This window comes from Coturnix japonica, chromosome 3 (genome assembly GCF_054131305.1).
Source record: "Coturnix japonica strain WE chromosome 3, WE-NBRP24, whole genome shotgun sequence".
Lineage (NCBI taxonomy): Eukaryota > Metazoa > Chordata > Aves > Galliformes > Phasianidae > Coturnix > Coturnix japonica.
This window is the reverse complement of record NC_140665.1, coordinates 93,351,313-93,366,577: the sequence shown is the minus strand read 5'-3', so window position 1 is coordinate 93,366,577 and position 15,265 is coordinate 93,351,313. Positions and strand designations below refer to the sequence as shown.

Sequence of the window (15,265 nt, the reverse complement as noted above, 5' to 3'; positions counted from 1 at the left end):
ATTTCTTATTTTAAAAAATGATGTCACTTGTTTATTTTTATTTTTTTTTTTATTTTAAGGTGAACATTTTTGATGTGTCGTATTGTGTTCAGTTGTAAGTGAATTTGAGCTCATGCTTGAATAGAAGACATTTTGTGCCATTCCCCTAGTTGGTATCTTGGACCATTTGCAACATTGTGTTTGTGCCTTGACTTTACAAGAAACATTTACTATATAGTAAATATAAGTACAGATGATCTTTCAGTAACTATGTTTACCATCTGTTACCTGGCTGTCTCATTCTTGTTTGTTTTATGCATGGAACAGTTTGTTGGGAAGTCAAGGTAAAGCTGTGCTGCAGTTTAATTACATATTATCTGTTTCTGAATTGCATTGATTTGTATTTAATTAAGTACGTATAAAGTGCTTCAAGCTAGTATCTAAGAAAATAAAGTTAAGCTAAAACCATTTTATCTGCTAACTGTCAAGGCTGGATGGGTCACTAATCCAAGCATTATTTTCCTTCCATTTATACTGCAGTTCTGTTACAATTGGCAAGTGATGCTTTACCAAATGATATGACCCTGGCTCTTGCCTATCTACTTGCACTGCCACAGGTATGTTGATACTGATTTTAAGTGTATGATTTTCAAAGGACTTCATAATTCCTGAAGAAAATGTAATTTCCTTTGAGCTTTAAAATTTGTCTTTGAATTCAAATTAAAAATAATAATAATAATAATAATAAAATGTTTTGGATGGGTGCATTTAAAGGTAACTCTGTGTGCACAAATGCTGTTGGACCAGGTTATGAGCATGGCACCGATGAGGTGACATGTTTGCAATGTAGTTAAGAAATGTAACTTTATGGTATAGAATAAGCAAAGCCATAGTTTGGCATTTTGGTTAGGTGTTTGTGCAAGGAGAGAAAAACGTAGTAATATAGAATTATCTTTGTGTAGCATGGGAAAGCTGTTGATTTATTTCTGTGCCAGAAAAACATACTCAGAGTTTTTTCTAAATCACAACAAGGAGCTTTTAGAAAGTTTGTGCATTTAACATTGTGCACTTGCTAATTCTTTCATCTAAATTAATGCTTTCTTTCTTCTAGGTGGTAGATGCCAACAAATGCTTTGAAAAGCAATTGCATTCTGCGATATCTCTCCAGCTGGCAAGTTATTACTATAGCCTGCAGATCTATGCTCGTTTGGCACCATGCTTCAAGGACAAGTGCCACCCTCTCTACAGGGTTAGTACTTTTCCTTCTGAAAACCATATTCATTTATGTGCAGCATTAAAGCTATTTAAATAGCCAGTTACATGAGTTAAGCCTGTTAAGGAACCGATCTGACTTGCACTGTGAGCAGCTTGCTAAGTTATGCATAATGTTTCTTCCACAGTGCTGGAAGAAACAAACACTGAAAAAAATTCTGGAAGAGTATATTGTCTGTTCCTGAATCACCATTTCACGTGCCATTAATAGGTAGTACCACTAGCCGTGTTCATTGTTGCTTATAAAGACTGAACAGTAATGCAAATATCCTTCCTTTTTTTGTATCTCTTTTTCTTTTTTGAGCTTAGTTAGCAGTTAGTAAGGAGTCACCATGTCTGAATAAAGCTGCTTCTGCACCTGCTTTCTGCATGTGCATTTTGAGAGTTGTCTCTGAATTATTCTGTAATTTTAAGTTGATCCAGCTCACCTTCCACTCTACAGTGATTTTAGAAAGCTGACAGGTGGAATTGTATGAGAGGAAGGCTGCCTTTAAAAGCAATGTCTATCATCCTAAAGTCCAGCATCTTTATCTTGTTGTTAGCATTCCTTTATTCCTTCAAAATTCCTGTGTTTTGGTCCCAGCATCAAGGTCTGATATGTAATGGACGTTCTGCAGTGATTTTTCTTCTTCTGTACCTGACACTTCAGAAACCAGGATTGTTTTATTCTGCCTTGTTACCTTTCCAGCAGATTTTAGAGAGAGTTTTCCATAGGAACCAAGATTCTTGATTTGACAGTTCTCTGAAGGATTTTGTTAATCTTTTCTCTTTCAAGTGGTCTGTAACACTTAATCTACTACAATGTTGCTTTCTGTTTTTTTAGATTCCCTCTAATCATGACCCATATATGTTTCTCTATCAGTCTTTCTACAGAAAGGCTCCCTGCATTTAAGCAGCTTTATTAAATATAGCTTTATTCTCTGCCTTTTGTGAAGATGCTGTTTCTGCCCATTGTAGCACTCTGGTCATTTGAGCTGTCCCACTGTGTCTGTAACCTCATGATGTCATAGACTGCATATGAAGTTCAGTTTAGCATTCCTTCCAACATACTCTTCTGATTGTCTGTTCACTCCTTCCCACTCATGATGAAAAGATGTAGAGCTGAGAATGAAATTCACTGGATAATTTAATTTCTGTTAACAGTTTTTCTTCTCAGTTGTCCTTTCCTGATAAAAAGTGACCAGAATACATGTGTATGGAGATCTGTTTTCTCTAAAAAGTAGTGAAAAAAAATTAATTACCCTAAGGTTAACTGATTTATTATGTTCTTGTTCCCATGTTAATAATTTAATACTGAATTGTTTCAGTGGTTTGGGCGAAGAGTATTTTACTGATTGATGTGGGAGGCTAGGTTTTTTCTTGGAGCACCAAGCAACAGTTCTGACAAGTACTGCTAAATCTCAGAGAGGAAGGAGAATTGTGCAATAGAAGATGGGGAAAGATAAGCTTAGCAGAAATTTTTAAAATATTTATTCTCTTACCTTTCCCTATTTTATTCCCTTTTGCCTTGCATTTTGGCAGAAGTTTGAGTTCTTGCTTGTTTCTCTGGAGACTTATTTATAGATTTGCATGCAAAAGAGTTAGTTGGGTTAACTGTTGTTGTATTTCTTACAAATGGTTTTGTTTCTCTCTGGGAAAGAGTATAAAGGTGACCAATAGCGTTTTGAAATGGTCTTTGAATAGTTGGTTGGCTTTATCTCCCGTGTTATTTTCTTCTTCAGGTGAAGTTATATTTTTTCCAGTTTGCATTAAAAAACCAGCTTTTTCAAAATTTATTTGATTTTTTAAGAGTCTTTCGAGAATTATGACGAGCAGGTGAACACAGCTAAAAAGGTGTTTGAGTGAACAGAGTCATCATTTTCTACTTCCAGTGTGGTAGAACTTTATTATTCGCAAGTTAATGTAGAGCTGTGAACAATTTTTTCAACCAGCCTGATTGAAATTTTCTATGGCTTTTTGTTTTAGAGCACAAAATAATTAACCAAAATGTAAGTCATAGATGTTTTCTATGTAAGTAACTTTGCTGAAGTTACAAACAGGGTTGAATTCTTGAGTAAGTTAGCTTTTCTATCTCTGTTTTTGTTGTTGTTGTTGTTTTGTTGGTTTTTTTTTTTGTTTTTTTTTTTGTTTTTTTTTTGTTTTCTCTTCTTTGAGAGTTGAGGATAAATGTTGGTTTGGCTGGGATATTTTTTTTAGCCTAAGAAGCATTTCAGGAAAATACCACAGTAAAAGAAGGTGATTGCAGAGAAATTAATTGAGAAAAATGAATGCTTTGTTCTGCCTCTTAGCTTTAAATTAGTAAAATGGAAATATTTGTATGTACGTAATCAAGAATCTACAAATTAAAAGAATATCGTGTTATATGGAAGAAACTAAAACAGTGTCATGCTGTACTGAAGTTTTACCCTAGGAATGTATTTTTATCCTATGGTGTATATATTGCTAAAGCAACTGCCTTATACAGTAAGAGGTAAGACATTTTCAAAAAGAACATCCATAATGTATTTTATTCTGAAACTAAACACAATGATTTTTTTTTTTTAGAGAAAAGGGAGATGGACAAAAGATTGATATAATTGCCAAAATTGAGATGTTATTTAGTAAGAATAAAACTGTCTGCAAATGGGAAATTGATTATGCAATGTGAATTTAGTAGGCACTTCACTCAAAACTATATAGTAATTTTCCATTTTTATGGATATTCTCTCATCTGACATTTTAACCTTGCATTTATCATGTGTTAGTTCCACTTAAGCAGTGTTCAGATGAAATGACAAGATGAGGTTTTTTTACTTGAGCTTGACTTGTCAATATCCTACCCAATAAAAAGGAGTTTGAAAGAGAACGTGAGAGAAAAGAAACTATCAAAACATTTTCTCTTGGGACAGATTATTCCTCTCTCTTGCTGGAAGAGCTGATTGAAAACAAAGCAAAAAAAAGCATTTAAAACAGCACTGGAGCAATTTGTTGAACTCTTCAGACATAAGTGATTTAACATAACTGTGAAGGCAACTGCCTTGACAACTTTAAACATTATTTTTATATTTTATTACCAACCACAGCCTCTTGATTTTTTTTTTTTCTTTTCCATCTGCAGCTGTACTAGCTTTTGTATAAGAAACTGTTGATTTAACTTAGGGATTGCATTTGAACTTGAAAACCAATTTGTTGTCATTGCTTTGCCTGCTGCTGGCTCTTATAAGATCTTGCGGTACTTCTGTGGTCTGATTTCATCTGCTAGGATTTTACCTTAACATGCATCCAGTGGAAATAGAAAACAATAATTACAGTGATGTAGAGGTATTTATATTATGTTGCCTACCAGTTCTGCAGTTATCTTGTTTGTCTGTATGATCTCATTTTGACATAGATAAAGAACTTAAAGAAAAGTATTTTTTTTTTTCCCCTGATAATTCTAGCCTACAGTTATGCTACCTTTGAAGATAGAGTCAAAAATAACTTGGAGAATGTGGTTTCTTTTGATGGCTTTTGTGTACTGCTTAGTCCAACTATGGACCAATTATGCTACTTTATTCGGATGCATCTTGTGGCTTATAGAAGGTATTCTAATATTCAGCCATGGTATGAAAAACAGGCCACCCCATATTAAAAAATAGGGTTGAGGGAACTGGGCTTGTTTAGTTTGGAAAAGAGAAGGCTTCGGGGAGACCTCATTGTACTCAAATACTTTTCAGTTCTTGACAAGAGCATTTAAACAGGTGAGGGAATGGCTGTTTAGGAGGGGTGACAGCAATAGGACAATTAGGAAAGGTTTTAAACTGAGACAAGGCAGGTTTAGGTTAGATATTAGGAGGAAGTTTTTCACACAGAGGGTAGTGACACACTGGAACATGTTACCCAAGGAAGTTGTGGATGCCCTATCCCTAGAGGCATTCAAGGCCAGGCTGGATGTGGCTCTGGACAACCTGGTCTGATTGTTGGCAACCCTGCCCATGGCAGTGGGATTGAAACTAGATGATCATTGTGGTCCTTTTCAACCCAGGCCATTCTTTGATTCTAGCTAATTAATAACATGGCACTCTGGTTAAAATTATGTATTCTTGATTCACAGGGTGGCAGGCTTGGTTGAGGACAAATGTCATTGATTTAATTCATAATCATAGACATCCTATCATGGGATGTGTTTTACGTCTTGAGCAAGCAGGCAAATATAAACTATTTCTTTCCTGTGTGTTTTTATTTTTCCTTTGAGCTTCACTGTTTAGGAAAAAAAAAAAAGTGACTTTTTCCTTTTTTTTTTTCTTCTTTTTAATTTGTTTTCATCAGATTTATAGCACATTCAGTGTTTTTCTTGCTGCAGGTATTGGTGGCAATTGCTTGGAAGATTAGGGAGGATTCTCCTCTCCTTCTTAAAATAGCAGTGCTTTGCAGTGGTGCGGTTTTCTTAGAAACATAGCAGACAGGCAGCAACCAGAGGCAGGATTCTGATCAGAGTGCATCTTTGTGTGTAGCAGGAATTTTGCACCTTGCCCTCTGGTGTCTCTTGTTTTGCTCATGTACATCATCTCTTAGTTTTGCTTGTTGTATTTATTCCTCTGTAGCATGATCTTTTTCTTCAGATAATGTAAACTGTTTTGAAACAAATCTAGTACTACAAGGATTCAGCACAACTGACACATTCTGTCTTTCCTTTTGGAGTCCCGTGGCTCACTGTGGCTGCTGCTTTTGATCATTCCCTTTTGATCATTGCATTAATCCAGAGAGGTCCAGAACGGTTACATATTTGTAGTGATTATGAGCAGATTAGCCTAGGTGATCTTGGCATCTTTTTTCATCAGTGTTCCTGTCATTTCTGTATAACAATCTGTAGATCATTTACATTAAAAACAAAACCAAAAGAATAATGCTTCTTTTTAAAGCAGTTTGAAAGATTGCCACTTTCAAAATAACTAAACAGGCGAAGTATAATGATCTAATTATATTAATGATGCACTTATGCTAAAACTGTCTTTCTATTATCATTTTTTTCCCAAAATTTTCACACATTCACATTGTTTTTCTAATGTGTATGGCTGAATGAAGCATTGTAAAGGGGAAAGGAAAAGCAAAAAAGCCAAACCCAAAACCATGGGATAGTTGCAGATTATTTTAGGGATCACTGTGAAGAAATTCCAAGATCAAAATACTTAATCCTTTTTACAAAAAGAAAAGGACATGGTGTTTATTTTGTAACACCTTGATGGCATGCAGATGTGACTCCCAGCATGTGACAACATAATGCTGCTTTAAAACATCTGGTCAGGTGCTCCCTGTTGCCTGGTTGAGGCTCAATGGTAACAGCTAGTGTAGTGTCTTCTGGTCTGTGCTGAGTAAATTGCATCGAACAGCTTGGTATTAAAATAGGTCTATGCTGAACGGATGGGTGCTTTTTTTTAACCTTTTTTTCTTTCTATTTTTAGTTCCTAAGCAAAGTCTTTGCTGGATAGGTTTGCATTACAGCACCTATCATAGCACAAGTCCAACTGATCAGTAGAATGTACTGGTTGATCCTTCATGGTGGAAATTTCTTCTGGCAATTCCACTAAAGCCTCACAAGTTAAGGATGTAGTTGTTCAGCTCAGCTCTAGGGGCTTCATTGAAAACTGTGTATTTGCTTCTGTATTCATATGTAAAACACCTATCCTGATTGAGCTGTATTCATATGTATGGCCACACTGGAGGAGTTCTGGGGTTTGGACATCTAGGCACAATTGTTAAGTATCCAGAGAATATGGAAAGCCAACAGAGAGCATTATAGCAGAGAATTTTTTAGTAGTTGTCATTAGAAAGAAGTCAAGTACAACTTTTTACCTGTCTTGCCTTTCAAAGTTCATTTGCATGTATGTAAATTGCTCCAGTGCATGTATTTTTTGATGTTTGCTTTTTAAGACATACCTGTTAAAAATTTAAGAAGGAGAATTTGTGAACCCTATGAATACTGCAATAACTGTGCTTTTGCCAGTTTTGCTAATTTTGTTTCTGGCCAGCTGCTGTTACTAGCTGGTTACTATGGCACCTTTTCATTTAAAAACTGCCAAGGTTTCTTTGAATGTTGGAATCACAGCTATGATGATCTTTGTGTTAGTGTTTGTTAGAACAAATATCTGTGATGTTTTAACACCAGTAGATAGCTAAGCACTGCCATGTTGTTCTCTACTATGCATCCTCAGAATGCTGAGTCAGTCCATAATGCTTTGTCTCTGCCTCTGCTGTACATGGGTCCTTCCCACGGATTCTGTCCTTCCCAGTCTGATCCCACGTGGGCTTGTTACAGAGTGCAGCTCTCCAAGCACTACTCCAAAACAACTTTGGTATCTATAGAACTGTTTCTCTTAAATTTTCGTGCTCCTCTCTCCCAGCTGCTTTTTCACAGCACTTTTTTTCCTTTCATAAATCTATTCTCTCAGCATAACCAGCATTGCTTGTGGCTCAGTTCTTCTCAGGTGGGCTGGTCCATGTTGGAACAGCTGGAGCAGGCTCTGATCTGTAGTGGGGCAGTGCTGGGCTCTGCTCACAGAGGCCACAACTGCAGCCCCCTGCTACCTAAACCTTGCCACATAAGCCCAATACATCATATCTAATTGAACTAGGTATCTAATAAATATAGAAATATTCTTGCTCATTGCTTTAAAAATATGTTTAAATAAAATGTAAGAATGTTCAAGAATGAATACTTAAAATTGCAAGTTCCTTCGCAGTTTGATACTGCTGAGCACTCTCCCTCTTTGTTTTCTCTGAGAGGTTGTGTTGAATGCCTAATAATTGCTGTACAAGCAACATTATTTAACAAAGCATTTTAAAACAGAAAGAGTTGACATTTGATAGAAGAAAAACAGCACTACTCGAGTAAGTTGAAAGAAACTGCAACTTGGGAAAGTTTGTTTCCATGGAATTAAAAAAAGCAGAAAAAAACTTCATAGCAGATCTCAGTTATGGGAAATAACAGGCTGTGAAATTTCTCTTGATTTATTTACACATAATCTGAAAGTTGAGCTATAAGTCTTGTAAAGGGTGGAAGGGGACTTGATTGAAAGACTTGATAGACTCTTGATTGAAAGATTTCTGGTGGAGAAGAGTTTAACACAATAAGGGATTGCAATAAAAGAACAACAAAAACTTCTGTGTTTTCTTTAGTTTGACTGTATACGTTAACAGCTTTTAGATTTTGCACTTTCATCTCTTAGTTTGAGAAGTGTGTTGCGCTGTTTTGCTTTACACATACATAAATGTGCAAAGCTGTACATATGGAGTGAAAACTGTTATTTGTTTTTGTGCTACTGTATCACAGAGTGCTCTTTGATTCAGTATTTTTATTTTTGTTGCAACTTGATGTTGAAATGATCTGAAAGATGTTTAGATAAGAAAAAATAGTGAAAAGACATAGTTCACTTTGATTAAAAAAAAGCAGTCTTGACAGGCCTATTACCTTTTCGTAGGTACTATTTGGTGAAAGCATTAGCATGCAAATAGTTAAGTTGATTAAATAACCTTACGGTGTTCCTTTAAAGCATAAGTAGAAAATGTGGAAGAGAGCATGGAGATGCTTTAGGAAGAAGTAAGAAATGAAGAATGAATCTTGGCATCAATGATAGATATCAGATGAGAGAGTGACAACTAGGTCAGAATATTATGTTTGGAATTCAAATGATAGAATTTGTTTCTAAAAGAAGGAATTTCAAATACTGGCCTGGGATTGGCCAGTATGATGAAGGTGGACCAAAAGCAAATTGGTTTGGATCTGTCTTATTGCTATTTTTAAGTTACTATTGTGAATACTAACTCAAGTGAAATTCTGTGTCACTGTGAGAAACTTCACAGTGCATGAAACTTAATATAAAAAAATATTTTCTTCAGAAGCAATTTCTGAGGGAATTGTTCTGTGGTAACTTGTTTGAAAATATTATTCAGGATTGTCTTTGTGTTCTTCATGAATAATACATTATGCTGTGCACTGGAGGAAGGCTGCTGACACTGGGTTCTACTTCTTGTAATGGAGAGAGAGAAGAAACCTAGCTAAATGGAACCAAACTTACTTGCAGTTGTTGTCAGAGATGCCTGCCTTTCTTAGCAGCTTGAACATGGAATTTGGGCAATTATATTAAACAGGTTTCCTCATATTGCTCTGATTTTTGCTTCTCTCCAATGCTCTGTTTTGTAGCTTACCACCTAAAATTAGATACCGGGGTATATAATAAGCAATGTATTGGTTTCCAACCATTATAATTGTATTCTAGAGGCTTTTCTCTGCTTGCCTGTCTCTTTTCTGAGGGGTTATTATTTTGTTACCAGTCTCCTAAAGTGCCTTGAAAGAAATATTGATGTTGTTTATAAAATCAATGAGTTTGCAATGTTTAGTGGGTTCAGAAAAATATCATCTGAAGAGGAAGAAGGATGCCCTGTAGCATTTAATATGACTTGGTGAGCAGCCTGTCAGCTAAGACTTGAAAAGGAAAAAGTATATATATAAAATCAATTTAGAATGACAAGGAATCCACACAAGAGTTCAGGCATTCCTCAAGGTTCAAATGTTTCATGAATCCTGCTGTGTTCTGTATGCTCATAGGTTTAATAACAGAATCATTCTATAATAATAAATCCAAAGTGTATTTGTCCCATACATTCACAGTTTTTAAGATCACAGCAGTAAAATCTTTGTTGTTGTTGTTGTTGTTGTTGTTTCTTTTAGAAAATGTTACAACTACAGTTAGCATTCTGAAATATTGCTTGTTGGCTGATGGCTATGAAGCATCACTATTCAGTGTTAGATCTGGAGGACACTGTAGTGGGCGGAGTATAGAAGTGGTGTGTAGTAGCTCAGTTTATAATGAACGATAAGCTCTGCTGCCAGCAGCCTTATGGGAGAGAGAAGGAGTTGAGGGTTCTGAGTGATGTGTCAGACACGGCTTTGCTCTGATGAGAGGGCCTAGATGTAACCATTGCTCAGTTTTTGAGGTAATTCAAAACTCTGTGTGTTATTTTTCCATTTCAAACATGTGTACTATATTTGGTTCACGTTCTGATTTACTGTGTGGGCTTTAGATTTCTAAGGCAGAAAATTTTTACTTTTGATATTCTATTTTTCTGTAAACAAAGGCAATCCTAACCATGATGATCAATACTAAATCACTTTTAGCTTTCACTTTTTTATGTACAAAGTAAATTAAATAAAGCAATACATCTTGTCTATAATTTGCAGATCCTGCAGCACTTGTTCTTTGACAGTATTGGTGCTCGATAGTTGAAACGTTGCTATTCCTTTTATCAGTTCTACAAAATAAAAGATAAGAAAATCAGTGAAAAAGAAAACAAACTACTTTAGAGTATTGTTTCCCTTTTTACTTTTGAGGTAGCATCTGTTACTATGAGTAAGCTTATATGCAGTGTTTGTAATTGAGAGACTGCAAAGTTTTCTTGTCTTGTTGAAGTGTTTTGTAAATCAGTTGCCTGGTTTAACGTTAGTAAAAATGACGGTTTTAAAAAACAAATTCAATTACAGTGACATACCTATTAGTCTTAGCTTGTTTAAATAAGTTTATGTGTAAAATACTCCAAAAAGAAAAATTTAAACTCATAGTAAGTCCCCCTTACATAACATTTGCTATTTTCTTGTTCTTTAAACTTAATAAAAATAGAAAAAATCTTTCAGTTTTGAACACTGGAATCAATTATAAAATGGTAGGGTTTTTTTGTTTGTTGTTTGTTTGCTTGCTTGTTTTTGAAGAAATGTGCAGGTGTTTTTTTGTTTGATTCAAAATTTGTTTTCATGTATTTTCACAGGCCGATCCAGAAGAATTGATTAAGACGGTAACACAGCATGTTACTCAGTATGCCTACACAGACTGGCCTGAAGAAATTGCAACTTTGATACATCAGTTGCACTACTACAACGAACGACTACTGGATTTCACTCAGGCTCAGATTCTGCAAGGACTTGGCAAAGGAGTAGATGTGCAGAGGTTTACAGCAGACGGACAGTACAAGAGGGAAACAATACTAGGATTGGCAGAGTAAGTAAAGTCTATTAAGTTTTTATTATTTGTTTTTAAATTGAGTTACTTTGAGCCTGGAAGCAAGAAAGCAAATTGAAAATGGTGCTGACCTTTAGATGGGATGATAAGTTACCAGTTCCTCCGGATATTTACAGTGTAACATGTCTCCAACTGGGATCTGAAAAAACTACACCGCTTAAATGAAACATTATTCAAACAATTGGATCTGTGAATTTTAATGAGAGACGGAACTCTAACTTCATTTTTAGCAATCAGTAGACAAAAAGAAAATCAAGGATGTATGAAATCAGGACATTGATAGAAGTCTGTTCTCTCCCTTTGATCTTCTGTAAACATTTCTTTGAAATCTATTAGCATATGCTTAAGATTCAGTTTATGGTGCACTGTAACAAAAGAAACTAGAAAACCCCCAAACTTCAGCTTCTTATTGGAGTTGCTATTAATTAAATTAATTTAAAATTATATATAAACTTTATCATATTTTTAGTAATTTGGTATTATTTATTTGGGGTTACTGAAGCTTTCCCTGTGCATGTTCTTCTGATTTCCTAGAAAGCTTTTGTCTCAACTTTGTTATCCAGAATTGGAAAAAAACTATAAAGCTGTATAATAGTAACTTCTCTTTAGTAATTTTCTCTTTCTCGTTTTAAAAAATGCCTTCTATTAACCTCTGCATGCAACTTCTTCAAGCTGTGAATATGTTATAAATTTCATAGAATCTTTGAATGCCTTTGGAGGGAAAGGACCCCAAAGATCATTTAGTTCCATCCACCCTGCTGTGGCAGGGTTGTCAGTCACTGAAATTATTGAGATCTGTATGTTCTGAAGGCAATCTCAGTTGAATGGCTGTTGGACTGACTGAGGGTTACTAAAAAAGAGACTTTGAAGCATGTAGTCTAGTGGTACTTCAGTTGCAAAGATCTAATTAATTACTTCTTCAACTTACAACTTGCTTGCCTTAATCTTCTCTGTTGACTCCTAAGCTGCATTTTCAGATGAAAATGTTGATTTAATAAAGCATTTTTTTTTCCCTTGCTTATTTTTTGAATTACCATTAAGTGGTTCATGTTTTGAATCTTGTATGTAATGCTGTTTGCAGAAGACTTGGAAGGAACAGAACCATATTTAGAAAAAAGATTTATACAAGAACAATTTGTTTGCTAAAACTACTTAAATAGTTAAATACTTAAATATACTTAAATATCTCTAAGGTCCCTTCCAACCCGCACGAAACTATGAAACTATGAAATAACATCAATATTATTTTCCATGATTTGATGAATTTTTGTTAGAACTTTACACATTATTTTTTAAGCATTTAAAGATCTGGGTATCTCACAAGCTTAATCAAGGTTAGTTTTTAAGCAGCTTACAATTTTGGGGGAGAGAGGGGAGCAAAACATAGCAAGAATATACCAGAGAAAGAATAAGAGAAATTACAGCAACACTGAATGGAAGTTTTGGAGTAATCATTTGAAGTACTGAGTAGTTTTAGGCCAGCCGTGACGTATAAACTTTCTAATGTTTTTTTTTTTCTTTTTTACTTGAGGCTTGGCTTTTTTGTTGTGTTTTTTGTTTGTTTGTTTGTTTTTCCCAATCCATCACTGCTTCTACTTCTGATTAAATGCTTTAATCAGAAGTTGATTTTTATGCTTGAGTGTTTTGGATTAGACAACTTGTGCACTTACAACATGATCAGAATTTCCATCATTTGTCTTATTCTTGGCCAATTCTATGGATGATTTTGGTGAGTACAAAACAGGTCCCATCCCAGAAGACCGAACCAGAAGGTCCTGTCCTCTTACTATGGCTTTTAACAGTGATGTTAGTTTCCAAACCATTGCGTATAATTTTGATGTACTTCTCTGTTACCAGTGTAGACAGAGTTGTTTTTTTTCCCTCATGCTTTGCTGCTGCGGAAGTTAAATATCACTAACTTTCCATTTTATTTTCCTGCTTCAAACATGAGATGATAATAAAGGCTCTTGGCTTAAATCTTCATTTCACTTCTCCAGCTTAGTTGATAATGTTGTTTTTGCTTTCTAAATCTGAGGGCAGGTGACTGGAAACATCAATCTCATCTCATTATGACTGAATTCAGAACAGGTTGTAATGCTGACTGATGCATACAATAATTGTGCATGCACCCATGCACATGTATATAGTACAACAGAGATTTAACAGAACAACATGGTGGTGGGAAAGTACTCTGAGCTTCCAAATACCTACTTCTGGGAGCTTGAAGATGATCATAAAAAATCCCAGCTGAATAGTAATGTGCAGACTTATTTTCAGGTGCTTTGTGTGTGCAGTGCATGCTGTCACACAGAGAGGACAGGTAAGAGTCATCCACAAGAGCTTCTCCTTTCTGTTTGTGTAGTACTCCTGGTGCAGCTTTACACCAGCAAGTAAATCATAACAGTATCCTTCAGTGGGAATTTCTCTGGTGAGTTTCAAGCATACAGTGGCAGGCATTTAGGGCTGGGAATGAAGCTGAACTGTGGTGGAAAGTGTTGTTGCTGTTAGAGCAGAGGAGACAGGAGAGTTGTTTTGGTTTCGTGTGTTTTCTTTTGCTGTAGTTATTTTAGTTTTTAAAGGTATTTCAGTAAATATTTATATTAAATATATATGTTTACTTTCGATGCTTTTCTTATCCATTATTTAGTATAATGATTCTGCCTGATATTTTCCAAGGACTGTCATGATGTTTGAAAAAGTTTTCTTTTTTTTTTTTTTGTTTTTCTTTTGTTTTGTTTTGTTGTTGTTGTTGTTGTTTTTGGTTGTTTTTATCTTCGTCATTGTATTCTTTCCTGGCATTTTTCATCCTATTCAGCATGATTTGCTGCAACTCTTACAGTAGAACAAAATGTTACATTGAATTAAGCATGTAATAATCAGAACTGAACTCTGTGAATGTGTTTGAACATTCAGGGTGCAGAGAAGATCGTGCTTTGTTATGCCTACTTCAGATTATGCTACAGATCTATATTTCTGAATGATAAAACAAAAACAGGGTGGATGTGCTAATATTTTTTTTTCTTGCTTTCCTTTTGTTGTTACAAATGGTCTGCAGTGATGGTACAGAAAGTATTGTGTCAAAAATTGTTCCCTCATAGGATCTAATGAATCCACACAGGTGTAAAAGCACTCAAGTTTATGGAAAAAATTATTTTTATCATGAATCTGTAGAAACGTGGTGCAAATATCAATTAGTAGGTAGACTAGTTTACTGACAGTTGCAGTTATATTTTGTGCTAGATTGTTCTGTTTTTCCTCCTTTTGTCTGCCATGATTTCTTAAACAAGAATCTAAAATGGTGTGGTCAGCAGATTAAATAATAGATCTATGTTGTAACTGTAAGCAGTGTTTTTCTTAGAATTGTCTTGAGGTGGAACAAAATTACCTTTTGCCTTAATTGTTTGGTTTTGCTTCTGTACCAGCATAAAAACAAGAACTGTGTGTATTTATTGGAATGAGACTGGCTTCAGTGGGTTAGTAAAAATATGAAGTGAACTTCAGGCTGTCATCTTGTAACATATCGTTCTGTTGAAGGGATGTGCAATAATCAAAAATAATTGTTAGTATTTTTAGGATACTTAGAGTGTAACGGGACACCTTCACACTTTACATCTGCAACTACTAGAAATGCTTCTGGTTGTGAATTTTTCCATATCTACGTACCAGTTGTGCTAAAACACATAATGTGTTGTGACCAAGTCAAGTAGGAGCTGTGATACATTTCTTCACTTTTTATTTTGTAATCAAAACGAAAGCAAAACTGGGTTCTTTTTGCTGTAGCATAAATGTTAAGCAGAAACCCAGCTGCGACTGAGAACCAAGGTGTGCATGGAACAGTGCTCACCTTCAAAACACTTTCTTGTATTTTAATTTTTCCCCAAATAGAACAGTGAATAAAATAAGAAAACACACTTTATGTAATTTTGCACAACTATAATTCAAACTAATTTATTGACTTTTGAGGAAAAAAGGTTAACAAAAGTCAT

The 15,265-nt window shown here is 35.1% G+C and overlaps 1 protein-coding gene across 4 annotated transcripts in view; it reads left to right on the top strand.

Moving 5' to 3' along the window:
• Nucleotides 1-15,265, top strand: part of NBAS (NBAS subunit of NRZ tethering complex) — a 148,489-nt gene that overhangs the window by 66,265 nt on the left and 66,959 nt on the right. For all 4 annotated transcript variants that reach the window (XR_014944252.1, XM_085542189.1, XM_015859432.3 and 1 more), the window contains 3 exons: nt 520-596; nt 1,091-1,228; nt 11,029-11,258. Coding sequence is in view for 3 of the 4 variants with exons in the window: in XM_085542189.1 (XP_085398315.1) it covers nt 520-596; nt 1,091-1,228; nt 11,029-11,258 (445 nt within the window). In the remaining variant the exon portion in view is untranslated. The remainder of the gene's footprint in view (nt 1-519; nt 597-1,090; nt 1,229-11,028; nt 11,259-15,265) is intronic.